This window comes from Canis lupus, chromosome 24, assembly GCF_048164855.1.
Source record: "Canis lupus baileyi chromosome 24, mCanLup2.hap1, whole genome shotgun sequence".
NCBI lineage: Eukaryota > Metazoa > Chordata > Mammalia > Carnivora > Canidae > Canis > Canis lupus.
Genome location: NC_132861.1, coordinates 2,041,040 through 2,055,447, shown reverse-complemented (window position 1 = coordinate 2,055,447; position 14,408 = coordinate 2,041,040). Strand labels below are relative to the sequence as shown.

Here is a 14,408-nt window from a genome sequence, read left to right as displayed (position 1 = left end):
GGACTAATGAGTGAGCTGCCTAACATCTGTATCCCAATATACACTTGCTCCTTTTCTTCCATTGCCACAGTAGCAAGAGGAAGAACAGGGGTGAGGGGTCCTGGGGGGAGGGAGCCATCAGTCTCTCATACACATTTTAGTTTCCTGATACCTAAACAGTTCTAACTTTGCCTCAGCTTTCCTCATTTTAGCCATACTGCAGAATTCCACCTCCATGATGTTACCTATGTTACCTTGTTTCCTGGTTCCATTTGCTCTTTCTTAGAGCATGGGTTGACTTGGTAATTACTTTGGGATGCTTCTCATAGCAGTACAAAATAGCTTTACATGTTTTTAAAAAATGAATCAAACTTACTCTTCTACTTGTACTTGAAGAATATTTGAGTCACTCAAATTTTTAATATGCTCAAACTAACTGATTTATCCTCTTGATTACAGGAAAAAACCATGTGTCAGGAACTTATGATTGAAGCTCAGTGGGAATTCAGTGGGAATTTCAAAAAGTTGAGAAGTTAAAGTGAGCACAATAGGCAAAGTCCCAAGTTTCTTCCTTAGGGGCTCCATGTTCTTTAGTCAGCTAAAGGTACTGAATCTATACACCCTTTACTCTTCCTTAAATAAAACCATTTTTTTGTTTCCAAATACTTAAATTTACCAAAATATTTCCTTTTTGGCAGCTTATTTGGCACAGAATCAGCACATTCAGACTTAGAAAGTTTATAAAAAAATAAAACTACAGAAGAGACCCTCCCCAGAAATAGAAAAAAATCAAAACTTTAAGAGAAATGAACATATGTTTCTTACCTGGGAATAGTTTTAAGAAACTTAAAGTCATAAAACATATAAATTATATCAATCAGTAGAGTCACTACAATAATGACAGCATCTAAGTAGTTAAGTATATCAGAAAAATATCGTTGAATCCTGTAGTATAAAACAACAAAAAATAGTAGTTTATGCTCTCCCAAAGAAGAGATAGGAATATTTTAAGAAATTATTTGACTCATCCTATTAAGAATTCTACTTTAATGGATTCTTTAAAATGCATACAAGACTAGACTAAGGGGGAAAACATCCAAATTCTATCTTATAAAATAAGATACATACATACATTTATACATACAAATGACAAAAGCATCAATATGGCAATTTAAGTATAGTAAAAGATATAACCAAACCACCGAACAAGAGGCAAGCATTCCCTTCACATGTTGGGTGAGAAGGGTGGGCTGTGTGGCAGGACTACTGAACAACAGAAATTAAATGTGTCATAGCCTTAGAGCAACTGGGCTGTGAGGAGTATATAAGAGAAATTTGTGAGAGGGAGACAGGTCTAGTAATTTAGCTTGCAAACTCATCATCTGGCTTTGTGCCTACATAGAATTCCAGGAGGCTTGTGGCCTCTCCCGTGCAAAGCTGAACTTCCATCTGCTTTGCCTTCCTCCCCAACACTGGCTCCTTCAGCCAAGAGCACAGGTGCTCAAGGGAACCCTTCTTCCAATTTTGGGGTAGTCCCTCTCAGACTCTGAGTAACCTGGGTAAAAACTGTCCTTGGCTCCAAAGTATAAGTTCAGCAGGAGTGGAGACGAGTAGCCTTCTGAAAAGCTTTGGATGAAATGAGGTTGGGGAGTTAGTCCCTGACTCCCACAGCTGACATGTTCCAGGGCTTGGCTCACTTCATTCACCTTTTCATAAAGCCAGCAAGCAGAGAAAATTAGCTGCTGCCTCACCACCAAGCTTCATCAATGGAATAAAGATGCCTCAGGTCTTTTGTGTACCTTACCACAAATTTTTATTTTAACTGAGGTAGAAGGTTTTCATGATCTATTATCTAGTATTTGATATACTGTCAGCTTTTATTTAGATTCAACTCTTCCTGAGATTTAGATTTATACTTCACACACATGTTCCTCTTGATAATGTGCATGCACGCACGTTCATTGCCTGGCCCTACTCTACAAACCCTTTAAACTTTACCTGTTAAAGGATCTACAACACATTGCTACAAACTAGAGTGCCAGTTGCAACAATAATATTAAAGCCTAATCTAGTTGAAATGGGGATTTGGATTACTTTCTTGTTGACTATGCCTCAGAGGAGAATTATTTTGATAAAGAAGGACACATTTATTGGGTTGACTTGATAATTACTTTGGGATGCTTCTCATAGCAGTACAAAAGAGCTTTACATGTTTTTAAAAAAAATGAATCAAACTTACCCTTCTACATATACTCGAAGAAGAACATCGAAGAAAAAAAATAAAGCAATAGCTAAAGAAATTGAACGATATTCCAAAGGAATATGCATTGTTCTCTCAGTGAAAAGTAGATCTGTGATGATGAGGGATAGATCCACAAAGATCAGCAAAATTCCAAATATTCTGCAACAAAAAAATTGAATAAAAATAAAGTGGTGTGCACTCCTAAAGTTAGACTAAATTAGGCCAATGATATGATACCATGATGTCATTTAGGATTAAATTGTCCACTGGTAGGGAATACTGGGTTGCCTTAGAATCTCAAAAAAAAAATTATTAAGTTTTCACCAATGGAAGCAGTTGTTAGAGAATTAAAATTCCCACACCACCATTTCACATTATCATGCCCTTTTATAAAAGACAGGTCACACTAATACTCCAAGATAGCACAGGCAACCTGAATTAAAATTACACATCTACACTTGTAAACTCTTCTTAAATCCGAGAATTTCTTTAAGGGGCTTCTACCAACTTATAATAAACAAAATCTCATTCATATTGATAATTTTGACAAATTTAGCAATAAAAACCAAGTGAGAACATGACTAACATAAGCTCTTAAAAGACCACTTTGACCAGTAAGATGTTTTATCAGTGATATTTTCAACATGTATATGATTATATATTAATAGATGTATTTAGCACAGTGCTAGGCACATGAAAAGGAATTAAATTCCATAAATATATATATGATTGAACTCTAAAGTACCTCCTAAGCTTTCTTTCATATATTCTAAATAGTCTTCATAAACTAATTACACTACTTGTATAATCTATAAAGATAAATTCATTTGTTTTCAAACTACTTTTTTATAATTGCAATGCAAATTAAAATATAAATTTAAAAGGGAGCAAGTATTTTGTGTGACTCTATATCATAACATGCAATCTTACTGTCATGTGGAGAAGCCTAAATAGAATGATTCCACAATTAAGGAGTACTTCTAGGCAAATAAAGTGTTTAATAAAAACATTTAAAGAATTTTAAAAAGCATGCTTCATTAATTCTACTTTTACAGGTAGGAAAAATATGTTATTATTAGGCTTAGATACCATTTCTTTACAATTCTTTTTTATAGATATATTTTTAAATTTTTTTATTTAAATTCAATTTGCCAACCTATAGTGTAACACCCAGTGCTCATCCATCCATCAAGTGCCCTCAATAGTGCCCATCACCCACTCACCCCATCACCCTACCTCTCATCCCCATTTCTTTACAATTCTTAATTTAAGCTTAAACCAAAATCTCAAGACAAATTATATTACATTAAATGGGACACAAGGGCTATTTACCAATATACTGACAGTGGAAATGTGTTTTCCCCCCTCCCAGATCCTTTATCAATAAAAATATTAAATATTATGTGTAATTACCTCCTTTTTTTAGAGGAGTTTCACATACCTGAACATGAGTGATGATACAAGTGAGTATACCACTCTCTTAATCAAGTTGCTGCAAAAAGAAGTAAAAATTAAATTCCTGAGTTTTCAAGTTTACCACAGATTTCTTCTAATATAGAATATGAATTTAGTCAATAAAACAGGCCTTTATAAATATAGTTTGAAAGAAAGTTCTTCAGAGGCTACACAACAAAATGTTTTTTACTAAGATTTTCACTGTTCAGCTTCATGATTTTTAAAAAAACTTTCATATGTCAAATAAATGCAAATAAAACTCTAAACTGTGTTTAGTAATATTTCCCTCGCCTGTAAAGCACCAATCCCAAGTGTATGGTTTTATTAAAGTTGGGATCATCAACTAAAGCAAGATAACATGGAGACAGAAAGGTATGGTAGAAGAGATCACTGTTCCATTTCTCCTATTAATGAGCTGTGGGATTCTGTGCAAGTCATCAAACCTTGGCCAAATCTGTTTCCATTGCAGTAAAATAAAGGACTTAAGGGATGGTCGGAGAGTAGATGATACTCTTATGATATTCATCTCTTGAAAAAAGACACCCATGACCACAACACGTAATCATTAATGGGAGTCACATTGGGGCTGCAAGTTTACTTTGGAGACAAGGAATCTTAGTAAGATACATTTCAAAGGAGAAACACTGTAGAGACTGTGCTCCTTCCATTAATAGGAGGAGGAGGACCCTGTCTGATGGGGCCTGCAGTTAGCCTTATTTTACCCTATGGCTGGAGACAAGGTAGCCACTGAGGAGCATATTATTGTCCTGTTGAGGCCTGCAACATAGGACCCAGATTCCACCCAAAGTGGCATTAGCGCCAAAGCAGTGCTCATAATCTGCACCCAAGACTGGACTGGAAAATGGAGAAACAGATGCTGAATAGAACTGAGCATTGCCAAAATTGGCTACAGATGAATGCTATTAGGCTAACCCAAAATATAAGAGCTCCCTGCTCTCTCAAATTCTCCCTCCTCCACCTGCATCTACCACCTCAGCCTAGGCTTAGGAAGCTGAGGCTAACATGGACACATGACTGGCCAAAAGAGAGGATTGCCCCGAGGTTGCCATTTTCTTAAAACATTCCCTTCTTGGGGAATGGGGTGACTGGGTGATGGGCACTGAGGGGGACACTTGACAAGATTTGTACTATATGTTGGTAAATCAAACTCCAATAAAAAAATATACAATAAAACAAAAAACAAGAAACCACACCCTTTTGATCTGACACAGACTGGATCTCCATGTAGTGAAGAAATGTTAAAATAAATCTGAACTTGGTTGACAAAGTGCCCATACAGAATCCATGCCTGACAGAATCACGAGGCACAAAGGGGAGGCTTTAACTCTCCTATCCTTTTGAGTGCCTCCCAAAACTACTCCAAGTAAATATATAGCTGAGATTTTTTTTTAAAGAGTGTGCTAAGCATGTGCACCTTCAAACAATGTGGGTGGAATTTGCAGGGAAAGAACTGTGACTCAGTAATTCTATATATAGGAGGACTGTTTGTATTTGAAAAGAACAAACACCCTCCAGCATGCCATGACTCTAAGCATAGCAGTCACATGCCTCTCCTAAAAACAATTACTCAAAGAAGTACCAACTGAACAATGAATCAAAATGAAGAACTCAGGAATAAGGAAGATATCTTATAGAGACAAGGTGTTAAGAAATCATAAAAATTCAGAACTGTCTAAATAACCGTTGATAATGTAGCGTGTGATAATATAAACAAAGGATTCTAAAAACAAGGATAAATAATATGAAATCCTTCACAATAGTATGGCTTTAATATTGCAGGTTTTCAGGTGGCTTCCCGGAAGATGGTGGAGTAGGAGGATCCTATGCTCATGTTGAGCACACCAAGATAACAACCACATCAGTGTAACTAATGCAGAAAATGACCCAAAGACTGGCAGGAGAGATCTTCCACAGTTCATTGTAGAGAGGAGGCTACATTAAAAAGGGTGGGTGGGGGCACCTAGGTTGCTCAGCAGAAAGGTTTCTGTCTTTGGCTCAGGGTATGGTCCTGGTCCAGGGATCAAGTCTTGCATGGGTCTCCCTGTGAGGAGCATGCTTCTCCCTCTGCCTGTGTCTCTACCTCTCTTTCTTTATCTCTCATGAATAAATAAAATCTTTTTTAAAAGTGTAGGTGGGGTGGAGATGTGGTCAGAAATAAAACTCTTGCTGAGACTAACCACAAACAAGAGGGACCCCACAAGCATGGAAGAAGGAGAGGAGTAGACTCTACAGCAGGTACCCCAGACATGAGGGACCTGCAATATAGGAAGACGAGTCCCATTGTATTTGGCTATGAAAACCAGTAGGGCTTAGATTTGGGTTTGTACAGCTAGAAGGGCTTAACTCAGGGCACTTTAAAAATCAGTGGGCTTAGTTCTGGGAGAGTCAGAGGGCAATAGGAAACTGAGTTCCTGCCCTTAAGGAGCCAGAATAACAATCTGACTGAGATAAGCATAGAATCAGCAGTTTGAAAAGTACCTGGGGTATAGTGAATATTTATTTACTAATCTCGGAGTATGTGCTAGAGAGCAGCCTAGATAACCTGGCACTTGTGGGAACTACTTAGAACACTTTACATTTACCTTGCTAATATCGTGTGCCCTACCCTCATGTTCTCTTGTGGGTCTGCCACGTCCAACATGCCCCACTGAGAGGGCCTCCCCTCAAAGGGACAAGTGCCCTGAGAAGAGGGGAAGATAACTACACACACCAGTTCCACTGCAGTCCCAGTAGCTGAACCTTATAACTAACTGGCAGTGCAGAGTGCCCTGTCAATCAATTCATATGCTGCCCAAGTAGATAGACTGGAGGCAGGCATCTGAACTACTGGCCCCATCCACCAACAAAAACCTCCCAAGGGACAGCACAGGGAGAGAGACCAACAGTTTGGGGTCACTGCAGTTCTGGTAGAGGGATTGGGGGCAGGTATCTAGGTAGTCTGCAGGCCCCATCCGCCAATTGAAGACTCTCAAGGTACAATATGGGGGAAGGGTGCCCTGAGTTCAGTGTGATTGCAGCCTCAGCAAAGGGGTTGAGCCAACAAACTTACAATAGATTAGAGACCTAAATGTGAGATTTCAAACCATATAATTCATAGAAGAAGATATAGGCAGTAATTTCTTTGACACCAGCTGTAGCAGCATTTTTCTAAGTATATCTCCTAAGGTGAGGGAAGCAAAAACAAAATAAAATTATTGGGATTATATCAAAGTAAAAAGCTTCTTCACAGTGAAGGAAACAACCAAATGAAAAGACAACCTATTGAGTGTGAGAGGATGTTTGCAAATGACATATTGATAAAGAGTTATCCAAGATATGTAAAGAAATTATACAACTCAACACCAAAACCTCCAAATAATCCAATTTAAAAATGAGCAGAAGACATGAATAGACATTTCTCCAAAGAAGACATACAGATGGCCAACAAACACATGAAAAGATATTCAACATCAACTCACTATTAGGAAAATTCAAATCAAAACCACAATGACATATCTTCTCATGTCTGTCAAAACTGCTAAAATAAAAAAAAAAAAACAAGAACAACAGGTGTTGGTGAGGAAGGGTGTGGGTGGCAGTACCAACAGGTGTAGTCACTGTGGAAAACAGATGGAAGTTCTTCAAAAAATTAAAAGCAGAATTACATATGATCCAGTAATTCCACAGCTGGGTATGTACTCCAAAAATATGAAAACATGAATCCAAAGGATATATGCACTGCTATGCTTATTGCATTATTTGCAATAGCCAAATTATGAAAGCAGCTCAAATGTCAATTGATAGACAAATGGCTAAAGAAGAGGTGGTATATATGTATACCTGAAATGCAATATTGAATTTTAGAACAAATGTGGGTTACTTACCATGTCTTACAGCAAGTAGAAGACATGACTAAAAGGATCCCAGTGACCATTTACACTCAGTATCCTATAGTAGGATGGCTAAAGGATACATTTCAAGAGCCCAAGTCAGTCATTGCCCAAATCCAGACTATAGCCAAGCGCATGTTTACTTGCAACCACAGAGTGCTTTGACAAACAGCCCTCTTAGTGTGGAGCAGCACTCCATTCTTGGCCTGTCACCTCTGAAGGACAGCCACTCACTGAGGCAGCAGAGCTACCATAGCTGCCATTCTTTACGTAGGAAGGACATGGATCAATCCCTGAGCATGACTGTACGCTGAAGACACAACAAAGGATGACCCCTGCACCTGGACAGCCATTGCCAACCAACCCTCAACTGAAAGTATCTATAGACTCTGGAATTGGACACAGTAGTCAATGGGCCAAACTGCAAGTACCATAGATGGTATAGCTTCATGAGCCTGATTCCATTGTTCTATGCAGATATCTGGAAATCTATAAGGGACCAACTACATGACTTCTTCAGTGGGAGGCACAGGACTAGATGGTGGCAGGCCATCCACTCTGGGGAAACAACATGTGGAACTCCAGTGCATACAAGATATGAACACTATTGTTTACCATATAGATGCACACACTGCACACACCCCACCTGGTAATCAACAGGCTGATGAATAGGGCCACATCTCCCTCCTATAAGATATGCCAACAGAAGATAATGTCGCTTAGCTATACAACAAATACAACATATACAACAAAGTAAAGACAACATACTCTGTGGGAAATTGCTAAGAACTGGGGGTTGCCACTGTATTACAGAGATACTGTAATCATCTGCCAGTAGTGCCCAATCTGTGCCCAGAGTGACCATGCCCTTTGTCAAGAGACACTAGATAGATGGAGGGGGGCGGTAGCCACCAAATTCAGAGATGGCAGATTGACTATATTGGTCCCCTTCCCCTCTTTTATGGCTATCATTATGCTTTGACATGTGTGACATTTATTCAGGACTCCTGCAAGCCAACCCCAGCAAGCATGCTACACAGAAGCCACCATCTGTGGCCTGGAACAGCTGGGTGCTGCATATAAGGTGCCCAGTGTCACTGAGAGCAACCAAGACTCCCACTTCACAGGATATATACTGCAAGTGTGGGCCAAAGCTCAAGACATCCTTTGGCATTTCCATCCACCATACAATCCCACTGCAGCTCAGTTGATAGGATGCATGAGTGGACTGTTCAAACAACTGGACAAGAAACTCAGTCACTGGCCGTTTGGACATATCACCTGTCAACAGCTATATGGACATTAAATAAATATGAACATTCCAGTTGACTCAGTGCCTATACTCTATTCGCTTAAGGACTGATACCCTTAGAATACAAGTAAACAGCATGCAAGAAGGATGCTCTTTGCTGCAGGTAGGGACACAGGTAACCTTTTACTGCTCTTGCCACAAGATCCATCTATAGGGGAACATGTAACTAAGTGGCCCTGGAAATGGCAAACGAGTCCACAGTATTTAAGGTTTGCAGTCCTGTAGGATAGGGATAGGACAGGCCCTAACCATCATCCCATTTCTTCACCCTACTCCACTGAAAACAATGAAGATCCATAACCCTAGGCCTCTTATAGAAAGGGATACTATCATAATTGCCCTATGGAGCATTGTTATATCCCCACAATCCTAAAACAATTTTAGGTTTGTCCCACCATGTAGCAGAAAGGGAAGAAATGATTTGGTACTGTAAATCTGGAGCTAAACTGTAGTGAGGGGTAAGGTTATCTCAGACAACCACCACCCCTGCATTCTATTAGACAATTGGGACTTGCCTTTTTTGGTGCCTACTCAACATCTTGTTTTTTGCCCTTAGATTCTGCATAGGAAACCTATTTACCAAATGAGCTCTGAACACAATTCCTATATAGAATAAGACCAACTGTTGGGTGTGTAGTGAACTCCTCCTATCAGTGACTATGGGTCTCCTCTGAGGAATCCAAGCTGCTATCCACTTAGGAATGTTTCTACACTAAAAAAAAAAAAAAAAAAAAAAAAAAAGGAATATTTCTATGCTTGATGTAACGCTTTCAATCCCCTACCTGGACTGACCCATATTCACTGGGTAGCTAGGCTTTCTGCCCAGGAAGACACAAAGAGCAAATTTTTCCAATTGATATTGGAACAGATAACTAAGACTCTGCCAATAGAATATACCATTTGGGATGGCTTGGAGTGATTAAATGCAACCCAGGTACAAACTATGGGAGTGGCCTCATAGAGAAGCACAATAGGACCACAATGCTACAGGTCAGAATGTAGGAAGGATAACCACACAACAATGCAATTACACTGTACTCATCACTGCTGAGACCTGGCTTTGGAGACAACAAACATCCATTCCTGTGGATACCTTCCCCTCTCTGTGGGATGGAGCTGGGCATATGGTACCCATGGCTGGCCCTACTTACCCTATACCTAAACTAGGTGGATTTGGGGGTGCCCCTACCTGCCAGGCTGTATATTTACCCACTTAGAAGCCTACCAATTGGGAAGTGGTCAGGACCTGACATAAAACCAATAGAACATCTTGGTGATTCCAATCCCTGTCCACTCTCTACCCTTCTGTGGCCCACCACTGACATAGAATGGCAGGTATAGGCTTTAACCAGACACATGACTACTACCTTTAATTCCACCCATAAGGCAACCACCCTCCTTACTGGAGGGAGTTTCCAAATGGGACAAGTAGATCTGCAGAGTAGAATGGTTACTGACATGTGCTGTCATCAAGACAGAGTGCTGTATGTATGTACCTGATTATTCTCACATTTCCCAAGTCATGACTAGTTTAATTGAACATATTAAAGCTACTGATTCCCTGGCTACTGACCTTGTTAGTGCTTGGTTAAATCATTTGCTTTGTTCCTGGCAGAATGTTTTTTTTATAGTTTCTTAGTTATTTGTGTTCTCCTATAATTTGAATGCTGTGGCTTATACTGTTGCTGTGGGATTTGGTTGCAGTGTACCTCGGCATATCTGGCTCCAGAGACATCATGGAAGAGGGGCATGTAAAGAATGTGCCGGCCATTCAAGGTGTGCTGGGATGCAGGGTACATGCTGGATAGCCAGATCATGCAAGCATATCCCAAGTGCCCCTGTTAAGCACTATCTGGAGAATGTAGAGATCCTGTCTTCTCTCTATATTCCCATCAAGCAGAATGTACAGAAAAACACTGTTCAGTGTTCAAGCTCAGGGGCTCTGGGGGCATCTCTCTTCTAATTAAGTGTCTCCAGGTGGCAGGCCTTGATCTCCTTGGAAATACTGTCCATGCAAGGTGGGGAAAGGCCACTGATAGTTGGTAGAGTAAATTGCTATGATATAAAAACTTGCTGTACATAGCTCCCAGCAGTGGATGCTTTGTACAGTTGGGTACTCATGGATTCCCTATACATAAGTTCTCCCAATTTCAATTTCTGTTTCTGGGTCTTTTCTTTGGCCTCACTAGACCATCATCCCTTCTAGACTAAGTCTGCTGGGGTGTGGCTGCACATTAGCTAGTTTCTTTCTTTTTTTTTTTTTTTTTAAGATTTTATTTATTCATGAGAGACACAGAGAGAAAGGCAGAGGCACAGGCAGAGGAAGAAGCAGGCTCCATACAGGGAGCCCGATGCGGGACTCGATCCTGGGTCTCCAGGATCATACCCCGGGCCAAAGGCAGGCCCTAAACCGCTGAGCCACCCAGGCTGCCCTAGCTAGTTTCATCCAATGTTTGGCCTGGTCACCGACAAGCATGTGGACAAACTGATAGAAATCTGAGAAACCAGGGTGGAAGTTTGAATAATTACACTAAATTCTTCAGTAAACTTATGGAGGTATTAATCACTTTAAGAAACTCTTTTAGGGATGCCTGGGTGGCTCAGTGGTTGAGCATCTGCCTTTGGACTCTGGGATCGAGTCCCACATGGGGCTCCCTGCATGGAGCCCACTTCTCCCTCTGCCTATGTCTCTGCCTCTCTTTCTCTCTCTCTCTGCGCTCATGAATAAATAAAATCTTTTTTTTTTTTTTTAAAGAAACTCTTTTAACTATGGTTCTCAATTTGGTCTCAGTCCAGGGAATGTGGGAAACTTGAGGTTTATTTAGGTACTCACAAGACTTAACTGTGAAGAGGCAGGTTTTAATGGTTTCAGGAGAGGAGGCGTAGGGAGAGGGGGAGGAAAAGGCAAGTTCTGTGGGGGGGTACTGAGCACAAGGTGGCTTCGAGGCGTCTGCAGCAGGGGAGTCGGGCAGGGAGAGGCCTCAGAAGCCATTTTGACTCCTTTCAATTGTTTGTTTGCTTCAATTAATTTAGAAACAGTATTTTACAAAGAAGCAAACAGAATCCTGAAAACATCTGGAAGCCTCGAAATACCATTTAAAAGAGGTATCCCATTCAGTTTTTTATTTGTTTGTAGTAGAGCCATGGCTTTCTAACTTAATTTTGAGTAAAAAAAAATTGGGGGAGATTGAAATTTCTTATAAGACCATTGAAGTTCTAAATTATTTTTTGGTTAGGTCAGTCCACATAGTTATAAATGCACATTTGAAGGAACCATAGTTTTAAAACATAAAACCCACAGAGTCCCAGTGGTGGTGGTGGTGGAGGGGGAAGGCAACCCTCAGAGCATTTTGATGACTGAAATCCCATTTCTTAGAATTTTTTTTTCTTTAGAATAAAGAGAAAAATCCCTCAACAGTATTTTCAATAGGAGCAGCCTGGTTCTAGAAGGAATCAAACCAAAAGCCAGCAAACTTCCAATAGGAAAAATGTGGTTCTGAAAAGGAGTCAGACCAAAGGCTAGCACAGTTTAATAGGAACAGTCTGATTCCAAACAGGAGTCAGACTAAAGGCTAGTGTAGTTCCAATAGGCAGTTCTAGATGGAATGGTCCAATCCCCAAAGGGGGTCAGACCAACATTTCAAACTGGCACAATTCCAACAGGAACAGTCTGGTTCTGAAAAAGAGTTGGACCAAAGGTCAAATGAGTACTCTCAAATTAAAAAAAAAAAAAAAACAAGACCTTAAAACAGGTCCTGAATAAAGTCTGAAGAGCTTGAACATAAAGTGCAGAGTCAAAATCTAGGAGAAAACTTACCCTCAAACTCCAGGGTGGGCGAGAAAGCAGTGAGTACAACTAGCTCTGTGGGTACCAGCACCTGTTTGCTCACCAGCCTCAGAGCTGTTGAGGGTCTTCTCTGGATTCCATTTGAGATCACCAAGTAATGTTAACCTTAAACATAAAACTGCCCTCAGGGAAATACAAATCAAAACCACAATGAGATACCACCTCACACCGGTCACAATGGCTAAAATTAACAACCCAGGAAACAAAAGATGTTGGCAAGGATGTAGAGAAAGGGAAACTCTCTTACACTGTTGGTGGGAATGCAAACTGGTGAAACCACTCTAGAAAACAGTATGGAGGGTCCTCAAAAAGTTAAAAATAGAGCTACACTATGACCCAGCAATTGCATTACTAAGTATTTATCCAAAGGATTACAAACACAGTGATTCGAAGGAACACATGCATCTCAATGTTTCTAGCAGCAATGTCCACAATAGCCAAACTATGGAAAGACCCCGATGTCCATTGACAGATGAATGGATAAAGAAGAAGTGGTATATATGAACAATGGAATATTACTCAGCCATCAAAAAGAATGAAAACTTGCTATTTGCAACAACATGGTAGAACTAGAAGGTATTACACTAAGTGAAATAAGTCAGTCAGAGAAAGCCAACTATCGTATGATTTCACTCATATGTGGAATTTAAGAAACAAAACAGACACGCATAGGGGAAGAGAAAGAAAAATAAGATGAAAACAGAGAGACAGACAAACCATAAGAGACATAAGAGACTCTTAACTATAGGAAACAAATTGAAGGTTGCTGGAGGGGAGGTGTGTAAGGGGATGGATAACTGGGTGATGGGCATTAAGGAGGGCACTTGATGTAATGAGCACTGGGTGTTATATGCAATTGATATATTACTGACCTCTCCCTTTGACTAATAAATACACTGTATGTTAATTAAATTGAATGTAAATTTTAAAATATTTTTAAAAAATAACACTGACAGTTATTTTCGCAGCAAAAAATGTGTTCATTTGGGAATAGCAGAGAATTGCAATCTGGGACAAGCAAGCTATGGCAAAACCATGAAGAAGAGAAATACTATTTTATAGAGGAAAGTGGAAAGTTGGAAGGGTCTGTCATAAACTAAAAGTACACTGGAGTAAACTGGGAGGTTGAAGTATAAGTGGCTCTTCATTGACTAAGTTGTGAGTTGTCTCATTGGCTGAGCTGTTACTAGGGGAGGAAGAAAGTCTTTCTTCTTCCTGCTGGGCTGGTAAAGTAGTATTGATTTGCAAAGTCTCTTCCCATTGGATTTGCAATTGGCAGCAAATGTAGAATATAAGAACTCCCTCTGCCAAGCCTCCCAAGTTCATTTTAGTGATGTTTCCCTTTATTAATGTTCACAACGTAAAAAATACTAGTTTTTAAACAAAATTTTAACAGCCATTCATAATAAAAACCTTCAGTGAACTGCAAATAGAATGAGCTCCCTAACCTGACAATTTACAAAAAGAACCTATGGCTGATATCAACCTTAATGATGAAAGACTTAATAAATAAAGTTCCAAATAAAGGCTGATATACAAAATTCAATTATATTTCTGTAGACTAGTAATTAACAATTGAAAAATAGCAATGTAAGTAACTGTACTACTTATATCAGCACTAAAACCCATGAAATAATTCAGTATAAATTAACAAAATATGTGAAGGATTTGCATGCTGAAAAT

The 14,408-nt window shown here is 39.6% G+C and overlaps 1 protein-coding gene across 10 annotated transcripts in view; it reads right to left on the bottom strand.

The window, feature by feature from the left end:
• The window catches only part of LOC140616601 (phosphatidylinositol 3,4,5-trisphosphate 3-phosphatase TPTE2-like), a 160,306-nt gene that overhangs the window by 84,015 nt on the left and 61,883 nt on the right, over positions 1-14,408 (bottom strand). For 9 of the 10 annotated variants that reach the window (XM_072797236.1, XM_072797235.1, XM_072797240.1 and 6 more), the window contains 3 exons: positions 3,663-3,713; positions 2,219-2,380; positions 805-924 (listed from right to left, as the gene is read on the bottom strand). In XM_072797236.1, the coding sequence (XP_072653337.1) occupies positions 805-924; positions 2,219-2,380; positions 3,663-3,713 (333 nt within the window). The remainder of the gene's footprint in view (positions 1-804; positions 925-2,218; positions 2,381-3,662; positions 3,714-14,408) is intronic. The other variant, XM_072797242.1, reaches the window with a different exon arrangement.